Source organism: Micropterus dolomieu, linkage group LG22, assembly GCF_021292245.1.
Source record: "Micropterus dolomieu isolate WLL.071019.BEF.003 ecotype Adirondacks linkage group LG22, ASM2129224v1, whole genome shotgun sequence".
NCBI lineage: Eukaryota > Metazoa > Chordata > Actinopteri > Centrarchiformes > Centrarchidae > Micropterus > Micropterus dolomieu.
The window spans coordinates 34,470,884-34,491,190 of NC_060171.1; the positions used below are offsets into that span (position 1 = coordinate 34,470,884).

The 20,307-nt window shown below is 42.3% G+C and overlaps 2 protein-coding genes across 2 annotated transcripts in view; one reads left to right on the forward strand and one right to left on the reverse strand.

The window, feature by feature from the left end:
- Positions 1-20,307, reverse strand: part of ntrk3a (neurotrophic tyrosine kinase, receptor, type 3a) — a 530,438-nt gene that overhangs the window by 402,852 nt on the left and 107,279 nt on the right. The gene's annotated exons all lie outside the window — the stretch shown is intronic.
- cfdp1 (craniofacial development protein 1) lies at positions 98-17,178 on the forward strand. Its single transcript, XM_046037704.1, has 7 exons — positions 98-439; positions 2,633-2,759; positions 3,210-3,438; positions 3,705-3,814; positions 7,903-8,034; positions 14,393-14,551; positions 15,710-17,178. The coding sequence occupies exons 1-7, from the start codon at positions 370-372 to the stop codon at positions 15,798-15,800; spliced, it is 918 nt and encodes a 305-aa protein (XP_045893660.1). The 5' UTR covers positions 98-369; the 3' UTR covers positions 15,801-17,178.

Consider the following 20,307-nt stretch of genomic DNA (forward strand, 5'->3'; position numbering starts at 1 on the left):
ATAACACGCTTACCTCCACTCCAGTCCTGTAGGTGGCGGTAATGCATCTAAACATTGCCAGGCCTCCGCCAGTTTGACCCTTTGGGCTTGCCGTCGTCGCCACAGGAAGTCAGTTTCCTCTTTTGCAGAAAGCTAACGCTACAATTATAACGTTCCCCTGCTTCATACTGACACACTGAATTTATTTATATTTATGACAGACTTGAAAAAGCAACGTTTAAGCTTTGTTTGTGATAGTATCGAGGCATTTGTAGCCAGTTAGGGTTACGATTGTAGCGTTGTGAAAGCAACAATAAGCTAAGGTAGTAATTGCAACAACCTTTTTATTTATCTAAGTTATCAACGTTGGTCTGAAGCCTTTTCTCCAAAATGATGAACTATTCTGACTACGACTCTGATGGATACTCGTCTAATGAAGATGCAGACTACGTCCCATCAGGTGAGGGCTGGAACTTTCCCCGCCTTTGGTTGTGTTAAAAGTAACGCGGGTAACGTTAATAACAGTCAGCTAGTAACGTCAGTCTTTACTAACTCGGCCAACGTTACAGGAAATGTCGCATGGACACTTAATGTTAGCGGGTTATATAGCAAATGAATTTGTCTCATAACTGTGAATAGCTCACCGACACATGGTAACGCACTAAACGGAGTAAACGAGCACACCTCCATGATTATGACTGAAGACCCTCCACAAAACACCGAGTCTGCAGCCAACCTTCATGTGCTGCGTTTATCTCAACACCTTTCTGCTGGCCGGTGGTTACCGTTACTTTCCTGTCGTTTGGTGTGTAGCCCTTGTTAGACTCGTTTACACAGTGTTTGCTGTTGTTACAAACGGTTCAGGTTAACATCTCCTTCATCAGTTCACTCAGCTAAATTCACATAGAGATCTGCTCAGATTGATACAGTGTTCTGAAGTCATAGCTGAAGGTGGACTTATACTTGACTGCGTTATACATGTTTGCATACATGATGGGGCAGAATGAATATAATCACTATTACCTCCCAACACATCATTATTAACACTAGACTGTACTGCAGAAAAGCCGGTGTCCTTTCCAAGGCTGTTTGTTAAATATATTTTATCTCCATCACAATGACAGATTGCAAGGTCTGTGTTCTTAGCACTTGATTAAATATGATTAAAATCCTGGACCGATAAATCAGTGTAACCGGTGTAACCCCCTGAGCACATCGGTCCTGAATCGAACCGCGGACCTGGTGTGAGGGAGGCGGACGCGCTGACGAGGAGGCTTAAGACCCCACATACTTGCTTTTTACTACGCGTACCTGTACCTTAGATGGCTGCCACGCGTATCCAGCATTCCTTTGAAGCATCTCCATTAAACACAAATGAAGAAGAATAAGAAGGTTAGCTGCAGAGTTAAAAAAAGGAGATTTATGGCAGTGTGTTTAGAATAAAACTCCTTAAGCTAGTCCGCAATTACCGACATCGTTATGATGTCTCATTAAAATCACAACCTCCTCTAGTGTGGCTATGTGGATCGTTTGTTTACGTTGTGCATATTTGGTGGTTGTCAAGGAAGATAATCTGGTGTCAGCGAGGGATGATCGGGCTCTGATCTAATCCTCCAGGTACACCTGACTGCAGGCGAGTATGTGACGGTATACAAACGGTATTGTTCACATACTCTACGCGTTGTTAAAAAGCAAGTATATCGGAGGCAGAAGCCCATGGGCACTATCGTCAGTCACCAGTGCGTCTCTGAAGGTGTCACGGAGTGAGGGTTACTCACTCACAGCCTTGCTGGCTTCCGTTAGATCAGCATGCTGATATTATCAGCTGATATGGGCTAACTGCAGATCAGCCGGTATCTGTGTTTATAATAGCGGATAAAAGACAATTAAAAGAGAAACAGAGACACATCCTTCACTTGTGTTATGAGTGTCGTAGTTGTAAAATTTGTCCTCCAGAGGGCGCACTGCAACACCCCTGTTAGCAACACACCTGAACAAATCCACCACAGAACATTTAACTTTGGTAACAAAGTTCTATATCTAACAATAAAGTTTTTTTCAACTGCATTATGCCATGTTATCTTGGAGAGAGGTCATAACTACACAAAACTAACGTGAGGGACAATCTTTGATTGCGTTCAGTGAAGAAGAAAAATGTTGGATTTTAAAATCCTTAAATATCAAAGTCTGTATTGGTCTTAAAAATCCAACATCAGTCAGGCTCTAATGCTAATACAGATATTTAATAATGAATTACATTTATATAGCGCTTTATCATAGATACTCTAAGCACTTCACAGTGAAGTGGGGGAGACTCACCACACATCAGCTTGAGGTAGAGCGGCAGGGAAACGTTGAGCCTATTACTATTACTATTATTTCCACTGTTGATAAATATCACAGTTGGTAAATGTATGCAAATTGTTTAGTTGGCTAATCAAAGTAATGGTGAAAGTGTGTGCCACAACATTACTTGAGATCAAACCTTTTACATGTGTCAAACAAAAACCTCAACAGAAGTCTGTAGAAGAACATGATCAGATCATAACATCACAGTATGATTTTGCTTAAATTCTGTAAACTATAGTTTTGTCTGATTATCTCACGTCCTGTTCTTCTCACGCCCGCTGCATCCTGTTCTCTTTGTCCTCAGATGATAACCTCAGCGAGGATGACATTAATGAGTGCGAAAAGGAAGACCCTCTGCACGGGGATGATGATGTGCCGCATCCTGACAATGTTAGCAAGAAGAAGAGGAAGAAAAAGGACATCAGTATGAGGTGAGAGGAGCGTTTGGATTGCAGATAAAGGGCTTGACTTGATGATTTACATTTTGTGGGTCAGTTACAGTCAAACCCCAGTTTAAGAACAACTGAGACATTTTTATAATACAAAGGTTGTGAAGGCTGATTCCAACACTGACTCTGGGGAACAGTGTCCTCAGTATGAGTTGAAACGATTGAATATTGAATGATTGAATGTTAGGCCCCTGTTTTCCTGTTTTGTTCTGAAAGACTGGACAAAAACATGAAAGAAAACTTCACTCTGACTTCTTGCACGAAAAGAATTTTATTAGCAGGCTTGTTCTGCGGCTTTTCCTAAATTCTTGACCCGAAATGTCCGCCATTTTCATCCGACTCTTATTTCAAACATTCTCTGTATGTTTGCATGCTGTTCTATCTTTAATCAATGATGATGACCTTAATTCACATCCTCGAAACAATCTGTAGAAAGAGGAAGAAAGGAGTACTGAAGGTAGACCAGGAAGAGACGTGTGGAGGCGGAGCGGAGGAGGGACAGCCTCCACAGGAAGAGGTGGCAAAACCCGCTGAGGTACAGAAGGATGATGATGACAGACAGAAGAAGAAATCAGATGACCTCTGGGCGAGTTTCCTGTCTGATGTTGGATCCAGGCCCAAAGACTCAGCACCCGCCTCACAATCAAATACCACACAGAAGGTAAATATGTTTTGAACCTAAATGTATGACTAATATGGTGTATGTTTTAAAATGGAAACACTTGGAGGGAACCAAACTCAAAACTTGTTAATGGTGCTTTCTGGTGTAAAGTCACAGGATACCATGTTCTAACCCAGATAATAGACGGTACTTAAAATACACCAAAAGGATCATCAGAGCATTAATTATCAAACCTACAGCATTTTCTGTACGTGTCTATATTTTTTGTCTCTCCCTTAGACTGATTCTTTGGTTTTTATCCTCAGGATGATTCCTCAGTATTGAAGGTTGCACCTTTGAGTACAGAAACAAAAGCCTCAGAACCTGCTAAAGTCACCATCACTAAAGTTTTTGACTTCGCTGGAGAAGAAGTTAGGTATGGCACTGAATCATCCTCACGTTTTGAGACCGTTTGACGCCCTGTAAAAATATTTGTTTTTTATAAATCACAAAAAGTTTTTGGAAGAAGGCAAACACAAAGGTCACACACAGAACATCCTTTTATTTGTTAAAAATGAAATCAGAGCTTTTAGACACACTGTTAAAGCTAGGGCAGGCAACTTTGGAGAACTAGTAATGAGACAGAACGCCCCGACCCCCATCATTTGAACCCACTGAAATGACCGGCCGTGTTTATTACAGTCCTGCGACAGCCACAGATACTGGATGTTTGATTCATTGATTGCTGTCGAGATGTAAAGAGATTATAATAAAAAGCGCAGTTCTGAAATAAACTGCCTGCCCTAGCTTTAAGTTGCAACTTAACTGAAATATAGTGTAGCAAATAAATTAGATTAAACTTCCTGACATCCTGCTGATGTAATACTTCTTTGTCCATTCAGTGCAGTCTCCACACGCCGCAGCATAAACGGATAACTTCAATCCATGCAGGGCCCTGACCTTTGGACATGGATATCTGTGTGATCCAGATATTAGGGCTGTAAGGGTTCTGAAACAGAGACAGACACCGCGACAAACTTCCACGGTCTCGTATCGCGGATTCGATGGACAGAACCGTGACACACCCACTCCCCGGGCTGTTGGGCTCTCATTAAGCTTAACTGTGGCGGCGGCAGCTGTGCTGGGGCAGGGTGGCGGTGTAAAACGGATTTGTATTTGATATTTCATTTTCAAAGACTTCTGTAATCTGCTGTACATTGGACAGTATTCAAATGCAATAAGTGGAACATCCCCCCCAGCTCTACCTAACGAGCTGGGTGCACATAGGAGACATTTGCCTCAGGCCTTTCTGCCAGAAAGCCTTTAAGAAGTCAGGTGACGTAGCATAAAGTGTGACACAGTCAGCGTAGGGATGAGGTTGGATGGATGGATCTAACAGAAACACAATATTTTCACCATGGGGGCCGCTGTTTGTGTCCCACAGGCTGGATGAATAACAGTGTGATGGCAGAGTTCTGTTGGGCTCTCTGGGCTGGAGTCATAATATGAGTTTAGTTTTATGGCTCTCTACAAATTCTCAAGTTGGGTTTGTACAGTCATTTAACCTCTTAACATGTTCAGCCGATCAGAGTTGATAAATATGGATCATAACTGCCCCAGAATCATTAGGTGGATATTTTAATCATCATGATCAGAACCTGATGTGTGTCTAGAACTCTCATCAGTTAAAGGGGCTATATGTAGTTTTTCAATGAAACGTTAGAGCCTTACTGTCAGCAGGCTCTAACGTCACTCATAAATAAGGCCTGTTTTTTTCTGTTGGATCAGCCATTATTCTGTTTTAATGTGAAGGAACCGGGTCGGGTTCTCTGCGTGCGACAACAACACAGCTAATGATATGCAGTCCACTAACACCACAAAACAACCGGCTCCCAGCTCCTAACGCCGACTAATTGCTAATTTTATCTGGTACGAAATACTACAGTTATCCTGTGTACCACTGGTATTATGTTGTGTTAAGTGTTAATTTACCGCTAAAAAGCAAACATGGAGTGTTTTTTTGATACTAGCCTATAGCGATGCAGCCAGCTACTTCAGCACAGATCCACTGTTGTTTGCTTCGTAACGTTCAGTATAGATTTATTGTGGTTTTACTGATACTCTGGTAGACAGCTTCTCCACCTCTCAGTCGCCCACATAATCTACAATAATGCAACAAAACAAAGTGGAAGACTCATTCGCTACAGTAATGTTACTTACTGTGATAAAGTGTGGCAATCTCATTATAATATTCAGTCCAGCTCACTAACGGTTTCATTATCATCCAGTACATGTAGCTGTGCTGACATTGCTGAGCCTCCGGTGACAGATGCACAGATAGTAAAGATAGTTACTGAAAAGCAGCAGGCGAGCTAATGGATATGTGTCACGTCTGCTAAATGCAGTCAGTGTACCGTTATCATGTAATGAGCATGGATTAGTTGAACCTCGAGCTCATAAAAATAAAACGCTGCAGTGGGAGTTGACCTGAGTTTCCAGCACGTTGTGTAATGCTGTCTCCTGGTGTTTTGGTCGCTGAAAACATACATACATATTACTCCTTTTAAAATAATTTAAACACACACAAAAAAGCAGAAGTTTTGTTGTCTTTTGATATTCTCACAATAATCATCACTTTAGACTGTGCTTAGCCTCTTATCTCTGGTGAGATTTGAAACCAGCATTAGTTCTCATGTAGTAAACGGTGTGACAGAAAGTAGATCAGTTCTTTTTTAATATGATTATGTTTACATGCACACAAGCATCCCAGCGTTGAGTCTTCTTATGGTAATATCTGTGACACAGCATTTTCATGGAACGTGGAGAAACCTGGTTATCCAGCTCCCTGTAGACATGATTCTAACAGTGTCCAGGTTTCTGATAGTGAGGGCTTGTCCTGTGGTGGCGAATGATGAGTGTCTTCTAGCCTAAATGGCTTCAATTTAGGAATTACATTTGTAATCAGTGGAATCAGCATAGTGCAGATTTGCAGTACATTATGTAGATCCATGTCTTTCATTTTTCTAAATCAGCATTTCAAAGTCATTTCTGTAGCGACTGACTTACCTCAGCAGCTGGGACTGGACCCAGTGTAGTTATTTTATCAGAGCGTTCATAGCTTTTCTTGATTTTGCTAATGTTGTCTTGACCTTGCCTGTAGTGCCACCATCAGGTCATGTGTCCTTGTTGTGTCCTGATTTTTGGTACGCTCATTCATTTTCCCACATGAATGAGTTCCTATACTTTAATGCCCTCATGGCCTTTCCTCTAGCACCACCCTCAGGAGGTTTACAATCAAAGACCGGAAAACAGGAACATGTTTGAACCTTTAGGCCAGACTATGACAATTGATCCTGCAGTGTAATCAATAATCCTTTGCCTTAAATATATATAGCTGATAATGTGAGCAGCTCAGTGAGCCCCTGAGACAGACTCACGATTAATTATGACAGCTCATGACATTTCTTCAATAGGAGCCACACACACAGCGAAGTGTTTCCCATAAAAACCGTGTAATTATAACTGTATATCACACAGGCGGCCACACCCCAGCAGCCAGACAAGATGTTAGTTATGTGTAGCAAGGAATGTCCCATCCTAAACGTTTACATCTGAACCAGATATGATCCTGCGTATAATTCATGGGACTGATTATGCATGAAGCTGTGTGCTCTGTAATTACAGCAGCATACGATTAGTACATGGATGATGGCTGTAACTGTCCCCAGAGCCCCAACAAATGCTGCCGGCTCTAATGTGTGATGTGGACACTGTAGACAGCTATTGGCTCCAAATAGTACTATAAATATAGTAGTATTTTGTATTTATAATAATATGCGGATGTCCATCACCTGAGCTTGCTGTTGCCTTTGTGTGAATGTGTGTTTAAGTTTCTTCTCCTTGGAACTTGGATATCTTTCCCTTGCCTGATGAGACACGCCCTTTCACAATGTTCTTCCTCATCATCTACGGGGCTGTGCGCTCTGTGTAATTATGGCTGCATATAATTAGCATACATAACAGGGAAAGCTTTTCAGAGCCGCCATGATGGATGCAAGTGGTTGTGCAGTGCTGATGGTCCCAGAGGATGCAGCGATTGTTGCTCATATGCAGTAGTTTCCCTATCTAACCTCGCAGTGAAACACAGACAGATGTGTCTCTCCCTGTGAGTGAGTGTGTGTGTCTCCTTATATAGCATGTGTGTAGAGGGAGAGGCTGGGGTTTAGATGCAGAATGGGCTCAGCAGCTGTATAGATTAGATAGGTGCTAAAAGGATGCCATTTTGTGTATTATTATTTATTCATTTGTTAGGGAAAGTGCACATTAATCAACATCTGAATGTTTATTCAGACTTTATCCATGAATATAAATATACTTTCAGTGTTTCCTGGTAAACAGATTTTTGGTGAAAGGCTAGTTTCACCACAACCAGCTGTTTCAAACTGCTCTATAGACATACTCTGCACTGTTGCTGTTATTTTTCCACACAGAGTTTAGCACACTGTGTGTCTGTCTTCCTGTCAGGGTGAATCAAGAGGTGTCAGCAGACTCCAGAGAAGCTAAGAGTTATCTGAAGAGCCAGAGCACCAAACCGGAGGAGAATGGTGACGAAGAGAAGAGGTCATCGGCCAGCCAAGCGCATCTTCCTGGCCCCAGGTACCCACACACGTCTTTACATAACATAACATTCAACCCCAACGCCAACATATACAGATGAATTCATGATGAATGAATGGATTACATGCAGTGTTTCTCCTGTGAGCACTGTCTGCCTCTGCTCATTCTTCAAAGGACATCTAAATGAAAGGTGCTGTTATAACAGCAGCGCGGCTCCTTAAATGAATAGGGCAGTATGTAATGTGTGTGGTTGACTGAATGTTTGAGTGTGAGCAGAAAGTGAAAGCGAGGGGAGCAGAGGAAAAGATGAGTAGTAAGTCTGTATGTGAGTCTGGCAGTAAATGTACAGTTTACTGGCTGTCTGTCTGTTATTTCCCAACAGCTGGAATAGTGAAGGGGGTTAGCTCTAGCTAACATCTCCCCTGGGCTTCAGACTCTGGTCTGGAAGCTGAGCAAGAAAGCTTACTGTATTTTAACATTAGTTCCATTTATAGGAAGTAACATTAATTAGCCGCATGTCATAACTACCTACTTGTCCAGTGTTACGAACACCGGTTACAAGTTAAGACTAAGACTAGCAGTCATCTTATGTGCATGTGTTCTCGCACAGACTTCACTCAGTAAATAAACTGGTAGGCTATGAACTTACGTTACAAGTCACGGAGGATATTTTACGCACGGACCGGGTAAAGCAACATTGAACACACAGGGTGCAGATGTTGGTTTCAGTTGTTTGATAGGCTGCGTCATTAATAAGCCAACATGCTGCTCACCTGCTGCCGTGATAACGGATCACAGGTGGAAATATACAATAATAAGAATGTTCGTGGTCATTAAAACCTGCTTTCACAGGGTGGTATAATGTGAAAATTTGAGATTTTTGTTGCTGGGGGTGCAGGTTTTTACAATGACGATGCTGGCTCAACATCTGTCTGTGAGCCGTGGACGATGGCATCGTCTATCAGCATAACCCTAATGTCTAATGACCCTGAGGTCATATTAACAGGGTTTCCCTGTCGTTATAAGGTTTATGTGGTGAGGCCCAAAACAGCTGGGGGGCTGTGCCATGAATTTAAAATCACTGTGGAGAACTAACTAAATGTCTTCCTCCAGTAGACTTCTTCTGATATGTTGGCTAACTAATGAATGGCACTGCAAGTTGTCTTGGTGACAGGACCTTCACCACAAAGGAGCTCCAGCGTTGCCTGAGGCATCACATTTGAAGTAATAGTGGTAGAAACTTTAAAGAGATGTGGATATTTGTTGTCTTGTCGAGTAGACTAATCGAAATTAGACTCTATTCACCCTGCACTGTATTTTAGCAATCCTAGGTGTGTGGCAGTTCATTTTGTATTTGAGCTTTCATTTAGACATCAGTGGACTGAATTTCCCTATTACTGTATGCACTGTGTGTGTGTGCGCACCCGCTTTTCCTTTCCTCCTGTTTTAATACCTTTTGTTGCCATGGCAATAAGTCATCTGGGGATGTGCACATCTTCCCTCCAAAATCCCAGACAGGAAACAGGAAATCATCTTCCAGCAGACAGGAAGTGCAGTGTCTCCAAAAGCTATAAGTTATTTTCCTATTTATCTCAGTTGTGTGTCTGTGTCTGTGGGACACCCAGCAAACAGGAAAGGGCCATCAGCACCACTCCCTCGTTAACCTTGTGTGAGGTTAGTGTTTGTTTGTTGCAGATTGGGATGATAGCACGGCTCTTATGTAACATGGCAGCAGCAGCAGTGTGTGTTACTGCAGGACGGCAGCTTTCTGTACAGAGTTTTGCTGTGGAATGTGAAAATGTAGAAAACAGAAGAGCAGGTCCTCCTTCATGTGTTCCAGAATGTGTTTATTAAAATGAAATATTGAGTGGAGCGTCTTTTTAATGTTGTGGTGTTAAATTGTAAAATGATGTCAGCCTCTCATTCCCAGTGAAGTTTTAACAGGGTGCCTGTAGGGCTTTATAAAGGCTTGAATGCAGTTTTATTCAGTACAAGGAGCAACTTTTATTTCATTACACAACTTTGTATGATGAAATGAAAATTTGTAGTCCCTTCATGCTACACACATAGAACTAAAACTTTGCTCCAGTGAACAGGTGACAAGCGCTCCGCGACTAAACGGCAGCGCTCTATGGAGAGTAACCATGGCATCGATTTGATTACATTACAATACTGCTGGTAAAAAGCACTTTATTTGTTTAAAGTGTTTGCAAACCACATTATTGCACTTTTGTGTATATAGCAGTACATTTAAATTAAAAGTGGCAATATACTACTTTCGAATTCATTATATGAGTCTGACATTTGGGAAACAGAGTCCATCATGACTGCGTTGGAGCACCAAGCATCATCGACGTAAACGTAAAGTCTGCCTCCTCTCATCTTGCCAGAGTCTTGTGCTCTGACAGCTCCGAACATGCTCTGCAGGTCTCTGTAGATACGTGGGCACAACGGTCTCTGACTTCTGTTGCTTAGCCAACCTGAGTCCCATTTTGTCGAGACTGGACTTTTAGGAGCAGCCCTAAGTCCTTGGCGAGCATGGTACCTATACCGGCACTCTTTCCTTTCCTCTGAGAGGCCACCACACTTGCAGTGGTGCATCGTCTGGTGGATCTGTCTAAAGTCCAAAAACCCAGCTTCCTTCCCCAGTGACTGTATTTCTGTCATAGGTAACACGTGTTTCAGCAATAAGACTGAAAAACGCTGATGAAAAACAAAAGTATAGTGAAGTTTGAAGGCGCTATCAGCTGCTGCATCTACATGTGCTGATGTTGCCATAAAAAACTTAAATGTATTATTGAATAAAAAAAAAACATTTTTGCAGATTTCTTTTACAACAGAATCAGGAGTTTTGATGTAACGTTTCTCTTTCTGAGAGTGAGATGTTCAGATGGATATCCATCTCATGTCTGTGTGTTAAATACAGAGCTGCAGTGAGGGTGTTAGTTTAGCTTAGCATAAAGACTGGAAGTGGGTATTCTAAAAAACATTAGAAAAAAAAACGCACCTCGAGACCGTGGACTCCTATATCGCGGATTCAGTCTCAGTTTCCTAACCATGACATGTTATAAATAATAAGTGTCTGTAGGTGTATTTTGAGCTTCGAACAGAGCAAATGCCAGCTATTTCCCTCTGCCTTTATGCTAAGCTATGCTAACCACGTCCTGACTCCAGCTCCAAACAGACAACAAACACAGACATGATGGACATCGCTCAACTTTTCATCTTACTCCCAAAAGGAAAGGGAATAAGCATGTTGACCTACTCTAACATATTGTATAGCTCTGTTTACCTGAGCATTAACCTTTATACTCCCAGCTGCTCCTGACTGCAGGCGCAAAGCTTGTTGCAAGTACATTTGCAGTTTACTAGATGTCCAGGCTTTATATATGACATTACAATGTTCAAAAAGTAACAAGCCTGATTAAATTGTACCACTAACTTAACATTAAATGTAACTCTCTAATATAGACAAACAACCTGTTTGAACCTTTATACTAAATGGGTTTGGGTTATGGATATGTACTTCGATGCAGCAGGGTCCAACCAATAAACTCTCACTTTTTTTTTCCCATTTATGGAAAAAAAAAATTCAAATATTTATGAAATGGTGTTACACAAGATTCCACTGTAAGGGTTTAGTTTAACTGAAGGTGACAGTTTCTCAGGAAAATGTCTGCAGAGTGGATTTAGCATCACTGCTGGTTATTAAGTAATGCATGTCCCGGGGAGATGTGGAGACATCAGTAAGAATCACAAACAAACAGCAAAACAGAAGCCACACATGCTACAGTTACAAGAAATTTTAGTGTCTGAATATATTAACAGTACAGGTGGAAGAGATTAACTGTGGCTGCAGTGCAAGCCCACTCTGAAGTTATTGGACTATTCATGAACACGTCTCAGCCTGCACAAGGACACGTGTTAGGACACACACGCACACACTTGAAGCAGGAGCACTACAGCAGCTGGCTTGGCTGTGTGTGGTGAAGCACAAGGAATAGAGACTATACAGAGAAAAGATGGAGAACCAAGATGTTTAGTCATAGAAGGAGTTTGCACTGCACACTATAAACTAAACTAGCAAATTTGAATTGTTTATCAATTTAAAGCCGTGTTAAAATACTCTAAACAAGTTTGGAAATGTGGCATTTGGTTGAGCTTCACTGCATGAGCAAACCAAACATCAACACATTGCACATACATTTAAGTGCTTTAATGAGTTTCTTGTGGCTGTGTGTAATTGTGGAATACCAACATGACTGTAATTATCAGTGTCAGTGTCCGGTCATGCAGCAGTAAATGAAAAGCTCGGCCTACTCTGGTCTCCAGTAGAACGTGCTTTCACAAAACGTTAAACTTATGCTTATTAGTCATTCAACTTAAATCTCATCACTGCTCACTCTTAATCATGCTTTATCATTCAACTTGAACCTCCTCATCAGACTGTTCACTTTCTACAATCAGCCTCTTCTGGGCTCCTGGTTCTGACAGAGCCCTGGGGCCACAGCATCACAGGGTTTGTGGGATCACCATTTTTTTATACAGCCCATGGATCATTCTCCTTGATCTGTGGGGAGGACAGCAGGACCAACAGAAGATCTGACTGGACCGCCATCTACCTGCTAAAAGCACTCCTAGTACAACTTTTGTAATCCGCTCCTAACACTAGCTTTCACGCTGGCTTATTTCACGGGGGTATTCGGCCAACCTGCCGGCTTGCTGCACTTTATGAAAGGTATGGAGCAGATTTTATCCGCCTCTGAGCAGGGAAAGTTGATGACAGACAGAGACAGAAAGACGGAACGATCTGTTTGTGAAAAGCCACAGCTGACGTGCCGCGGCACGCCGCTGGTTCCTCTGGACAGCTACGTGACTGCGGGATAAAGACCTTTTCACATGGGATAAAGCTGCAAACTTTTGTTCAGTATGAAGAAGCGAAAGCAACGTAAATGCGGATATCCGCGCTGATCTCCGTATGAAAGCGGCTACACTCTCATGGTGCGTTCCATTTGACTTGGGAAGTCGGAAATTTAAAAGTCGGATCTCCTACTTGGAAAGTCGGAGCACGGCACTACCCCGGGGTAGTGTATCTTGTATCTCAAGATGGCTGCTCTGAGTATGAACAGTTTGTGAAAGCTGTAGTTTATACTGTTTATTAGTACTTCTGTGTACTTGTGTCTCATATAAATTTTCCAACACAAAGTGTGACAGTTCACTTCCCCAGTCCGACTGCTGTTGTGCCGTTGCCTGTTGTGGGCTACCTTCCTGCTGGCATGGCTTCACTGCATCTGTTGATGGGTCAATCCTCTGTGGTCTTGGTGACAGCGTCTGGTCTGGACGTTAAAACGAGACCGTTTGGATCTCACTCTTCGTATGGCCCTGATTAATGTCAGATCACAGGCCAAGAAAACTTTTGTGCTGAATTATTTTTTTACATCCCATAAATTGGACTTTATGCTGCTGACCGAGACTTGGCCTCTTGTTGGTGAGTCCGCCCCCTTTTCTGAGCTCCTCCCTTCAGACTGTACATTTTTTAGGTCTCCGTGCACCACTGGCAAAGGTGGAGTACTTGCCACCTTCCAGTGTGGGCTGTCTGCATCTGTCACCTATTCTATTTGAATGAAACGGATCCTCTCAGACGCTGTGTGCGGTTGTGTATTGTCCACCGGAATTCAACAAGGATTTTATGCAAGAGTTTGCTGATTTTATAGCAGGTATCAGGTTAAACTATGACCATTTTATAATTTGTGGTGACTTTAATTTACATCTATGCTGTGATCCACCTGCAACGCACAAATCTCCCGGTGCAGACTCACTCCCTGCTCATTTTTATACATAAAATATTTAAAAAATGTTTGCAGGTCACAGATGTGCGAGTAGTTGTAAAAAATACCGTCTCAAAAAATGTTGCAAAATGCAAGCATTTTGGTTGCTGTCTGGAGCCCTGCTGAGTGTAGCTTTGAGTTGAGCTCATGCATTTTCATCGGCCCCTCTCTTGTTACGCAGTCTCTGCATGTACACAGTCGTACAAGGCTCCATGACAGAGTTGTTTGTTCTAGAAACAGCTGATACTGAAATCCTCTCTTTGTCACACACAGTGCAACTCCCAGTGTAACTTTCATACCTGTTCACCGTGATGAATACATTTGTCCCAGTTTACTGTAGTGATCTGCATCTGGTGGAACCCTTCCACTTCTGTTCATGTGATTTTAAAAAGTCATTTTGACTGAGAAGACTGTGACAGAATAAGATGACCATAGAACAGAAACATTTGCTTTGTCCTTCATTATAAAGTTTCTGCCATGTAGCAGGAGCATGATTGGCTGCTGTAGCATTTCACCTTGAGTGTGAGTCTATTTGGGTCAACTAAAGGTTCCCCCTCTTGTGTTTGCAGCGCCAAGCGGCCGGCTGGCATGACGAGCCTCCTGAGTCGTATCGGGGGGAAAAAACCCAAGATGAGCACACTGGAAAAATCTAAGATGGACTGGGACGCTTTTAAATCAGAGGAGGGCATCACTGAGGAGCTGGCCATTCACAACCGAGGCAGAGAGGGGTAAGAGACTGTCAGTGTGCGGTGGTGTTCACCTGTGAAGTGTTCATTGGAATTGGAATAAAATGCTAGGGTTTAACTCCTACTACATCATTAGGGCTTTTACTGAATCCTAAAACACATGTTGCCTTTTAGCTGGAAGCAATTACTGCTTTCAGCTAAACAGCAGCAGACTTGAGTCTAGCATTTAGCATTGATGGATTCAAATGTCAGTTCAGTTCTCATGATCCGTGTTGAGTAGCAGTGGATATGTTGTACAGAAAGTGAAGAAAATGCAGTACAGAAATTAAATGTTTTGAAAAAGGCTATTTTGAGGTCACCATGCTATTTGCTAACTATGGAGCCACATGCCAAAGAATGGCAGTCAGTCTGTTCTGCTGTTCATCAGTTCTACTGTTTCTACCGGTTTGACAAAACTGTAAACAAGGCTGCAGGAAGTACAGTGGGCTGGGGTTGAAGCAGTGATCTTTAAGAAAAGAAACAGCAGCTCACTGTGTCTCCGTCCGTCTCTGATCTACTTCAGTACTTGAATTTCTCCAGACCTGCATGGGTTTGAGGTGTGGCTATATGCAGTTAGAGCTCAGCAATAAATGAAGATAAGGTTAATACTATGAATAATTCCATCTTAGATTTAATAATTAATAGCATATAATATGTGATAATTATAATATGGAGATACAGTGTCCAGTGAGTACTTACAGGGCTAGATGGCAAGCTACTGTAGCTGACAGGCTAACTACAAACATACCAGCCAGCCACCCCAGGGGAATATCCTGAGTGTGTACTGCACTCTGTTAGCTGCTTAATTGTCATTCTGTGCCTGTCTTACACACACACACACACACACACACACACACACACACACACACACACACACACACACTCTGATACCAACATGTACTACCTTCCAACCAAGCAAAAGGAAGGGGGCTACTCAGACACAATAGGGACTCAAATCCTTCTTTGCGCACGCACGCACGCACGCACAGGGGAAAAATTGTGTAACTGCTTCCTGTGCCAGGTGGAGAGAGGTGTGTGTGTGTGTGTGTGTGTGTGTGAGATGAGCACATTGCTTCTATATTTGTCCTTAATTGTATTTTTAGTATGTGTTTGTACTTGTTATGATCAAAGTAGGTCTGATGTTCTGTGTGTGTGTTTTAGGTATGTGGAGAGGAAGAACTTCTTGGAGCGCGTCGACCACCGGCAGTTTGAGATAGAAAAAGCTGTGCGACTGAGTAACATGAAACAGTGAAACTCACAGTACACACACACAGCGTGGAACCGATGTTTAGACTTCCTGTATCCAGCTTTCTCTCTCCCTCTAATGACAGAGTTGCTATTCCCCCACTAAGAGGAGTTCTGGTGCTGTGGCTTGAGTCTATATCAGGATGGGCATATTAATAGGCAGTGTGTGTGGTGGGGTGGGGTGAGTGTTCCTGTACTTCCATCCTTTTGAGAACCAATTTGAGTTTCAAACCTTTACAGTGAGGACATTTTTGGAAAGTGAGGTTGTTCTTGGTTATTCTGGTCTATTTACAACTTTTGTCTTATTTTTGTAGTTGTGACCATTATTTCTAACTGTAATTAATAACATTGTACCTAACAAGTTAAGTGCTGAGATGTGGGAACACAGTGACAGTCACTGAAAAAATGTATCTCATAAATACTTTAATGCATATGTTAGGATCTGGTTAAGGTTGCATTAAAGGTTCAGGTTGGGTCGGACAGCGGGTATTTTTTGGCACTGTAAATTTCCCTTTAAAGTTCACCTTCAGACCCTGCTTCCACATGGCAAGAACATGTTATCTGTGCAGTCAGTCGATCTCAGCCAGGTGTAATCTACATCTATAGAGGGTGATCTCATCCTGAGGAGAAAAAAATACCCCAAGAAGTTGAAAGGTCACCTATAACTCCGCCTCTTTCTGCTACCTCAAGCTGCTCAACAAAAAGCTTCAGGTGCTACCTTCCTCGGCAAAAGAAAACTGTTTCAGCGGTGTCAGATGGTTTGAACTCGAGTCAGGAGAGTTTCATGTCCATCAAAGTTTTAGAAATACTCCAAGCGATAGTCACCTAATATTGCAGAAGGAATCCTGCCCCACACACTACGTTACGTAGTGCTGATGGTTAAAGCCCCCATGTGTAGGTTTTGAACATTTCTGACTTTATCATTTCCTATTTGTACAATAAAATAACACAGGAGTGAATGAATGCTGTGAGGTTTGATATGTGTCAGATGTTTGGTTAGATTCAGACCATTTTTGACTATCTTCCATTCTTTCAGTGTTGATGTAATGCCTTTTAAGTTTGAACATTTTCATACTTTGTATCATGAGACACTGAAACACCATGCTGACCACTGAAATGCTGATAATGTGTTCATGCTTTCTGCGGACCCTGTAATGTGTACTACAGTAGAAGTGTAATCAGCCAGATCCATCATATCAGCGGAGGAGCACACTGGTTGGAGCAGATGTGATGGCTGATATCGGCCTGTCCATCAGGTGTTGCTTTGTCCTGTTGAGCTGACAGGTGGAGTGTATGCATTGTTAGTTTGACTGGAGGTTTGATACAGTGCCCTGTTTCTTCATGTAAAAGTTAAACATCCAATAAACACAAACGGATCATTTTAAGTCTGCTGGCTGATTTATTTTTCTTTGCTGAGATGCCAAACTGTTCCTGCTGTAATTCTACTGCTGACTACACTGACCACCTGCTTTATTTTGTTAGTGCATGACAGGAAGAGCAATGTATTGGATAGCACTGTTGGCGGCCGCACCCTCACACCCCCAGAGCCATACCAAAGGACTTACTGTAATGTGTATCAGTGTAGTTGTCCATGTAAACAATTGGAAATAGTATAGTAAAATAATAGTAGTTTGACAAAATGATCTTAACTCGAGGTCCAACAGCATCTCATGGTCCAGCATCAAATTGAAGTTGACTCAGTTGTCATGGAGATGGCTCTGTTTTCATTACTAGCCAACTCCATGACAGCTGAGCCAGTTAGGACTGAACTTCCACGATCAGATCTGATCCTGTTTTTCATTTGTCTTATCAGGGAGCTCAAACCTCTAAGCCCTGTCCAGAAAACTGAAAACATAAGTCCAAATCGAAACGTCCCCTGTGAAGTTTTCTTCATAAATTTAAACTGTTTAACTGTTCGTTTGTTGGATGAATATAATCTAATCATGATTATGATGAAATCCATCAACTGCAGTATGTCAGAGGTGGACCACAATGACTGGATCAGACTAGAACTTTCTAAAACGACATCAGCATTCTGTATATCCTCGACAATGGATTGTGAATGTGTCTGAAAATAGCTTCTGTTGTTTAAACCACAGCAGGGATTCTGATTGTGTTCCTGCAGCAAACACACACACACTGACACACAAAGAGTCAGAAAGGGCAGCTGGGCTCAGCCATACCACACACCATCCTGACAATTCATCCATTTCAGCTATTCCAATCATAATGACCTACTGATTTCAAGCAGCTCTCTGTTACCAGAGGTGTGTTTATGAATAACAGACTCAGTTTCCAGAGTTTGCTAATAGATTTTCAAATTGTAGAGAGAAAGGAGAGATGTGAGGACCTCTGCATGCAGTGGTACAAACATGTTGAAATGTCTTCATACTGCATATGTTCTTTAATATTGAAATTGAACACTGGTCTATGTTGTATAGTGAACCAATACCGTATTTAAACCATTCAAATCTCCCAAACATACAGCAGCATGACCTGCAGAGCAGCTGTCTGCAGGCTGATGTTAAGTTTTATTAGATCTTAGTGCTGCATTTGATACCATTGACCATCAGATCCTATTACAGAGACTGGAACATTTCATTAAAGGAACCGCTCTAAGCTGGTTTAAGTCCTATTTATCAGATCGATTTCAGTTTGTACATGTTAACGAATCTTCCATGCACGCCAAAGTTAGTCATGGAGTTCCACAAGGATCTGTCCTCGGACCAATCCTGTTCACTTTATATATGCTTCCTTTAGGCAATATTATCAGGAAATGTTCCATAAGCTTTCATTGTTATGCAGATGATACTCAGTTATATCTATCGATCAAACCAGATGAAACTAATCAGTTAGCTAAACTTCAAATGTGCCTTCAGGATGTTAAAACCTGGATGACCTGTAATTTTCTAATGTTAAACTCAGATAAAACTGAAGTTATTGTTCTGGGGCCAATGCACCTCGGTGACGCATTATCTAAAGATATAGTTTCCCTTGGTGGCATCGCCCTGGCCTCCAGCACTACTGTGAGGAATCTTGGAGTTATCTTTGATCAGGACATGTCGTTTAAGTCTCACATTAAGCAAATTTCAAGGACCGCCTTTTTTCACCTTTGTAATATTATAATCAGGAACATCCTGTCTAAAAATGATGCAGAAAAACTAGTCCACACATTTGTTATTTCTAGGCTGGATTACTGCAATTCCTTATTATCAGGCTGCTCGAAAAAGTCCATTAAGACTCTTCAGCTGATTCAGAATGCTGCAGCACGTGTTCTGACAGGAACCAGGAAAAGAGATCATATTTCTCCTGTTTTAGCTTCTTTGCATTGGCTTCCTGTAAAATCCAGAATAGAATTTAAAATCCTTCTTCTTACCTACAAAGTTCTCATAGTACCTTACTACCCCACCAGAGTAAATGCAAATGCTCCGTACTTGTATAGCGCCTTTCTAGTCTTTTCGACCACTCAAAGCGCTTTTTACACTACATCCACCAGTCACACACATTCATACACTGAGCCTAAGTGCTCGAATTCAATTCGGGGTTCAGTATCTTGCCCAAGGACACTTCGACACACAACCAGGGGGAGCCAGGGATTGAACTGCCGACCTTCCAATTAATGGCCAACCCGCTCTACCTCCTGAGCCACAGCCGCCCCATAAGTAACGGCAGAGCACTGTGCTCCCAGAATGCAGGGTTACTTGTGGTTCCTAGAGTCTCCAAAAGTAGACTAGGAGCCAGAGCGTTCAGCTATCAAGCTCCTCTCCTGTGGAACCAGGTTCCAGTTTGGGTTCAGGAGGCAGACACCATCTCCACATTTAAGAGTAGGCTTAAGACTTTCCTCTTTGATAAAGCTTATAGTTAGGGCTGGCTCAGGTAGTCCTGAACCATCCCTTAGTTATGCTGCTATAGGCCTAGACTGCCGGGGGATTTCCCACGATGCACTGAGCTCCTCTCTCCTCTACTTTCTCTCCCTCTGTATGCAACCTCATCCCATTAATGTATGCTACTAACTCGACTTCTCCCCTTTCCTGTAGTCTTGTGCTTTCTCGTCCCTCTGCTCTCTCCTACTATCACTTCCTGCAGGTGTTTCTGGCTCTGGAGCTGTGGAGTCTGGATCTGTGGTTGCGGGTCACCTGCTGCCCCCGTGTTCCTGCTCGACACACTCTGCTACAATTATTGTTACTAGTCCTATTGTTATTATTGTTATTATTATCATTAACACTACTATAAATATCTGTACCATTTTTCATTTAGTCTATAGCAACATCACCTTTACTGTCTGTACCTCTGTGTGTATATTGTGTAGGCTGCCTCCCTCCCCTCTCTCTCTCCTTCCATTTCTCTGTTCTTCTCTTGCCCCCTCTCTCTCTCTCTCTCTCTCTCTCTCTCTCTCTCTCTCTCTCCTTCAACCCAACCGGTCGAGGCAGATGGCCGCCCACCCTGAGCCATGGTTCTGCTCGAGGTTTCTGCCTCTTAAAAGGAAGTTTTTCCTTGCCTCTGTCGCCTAGTGC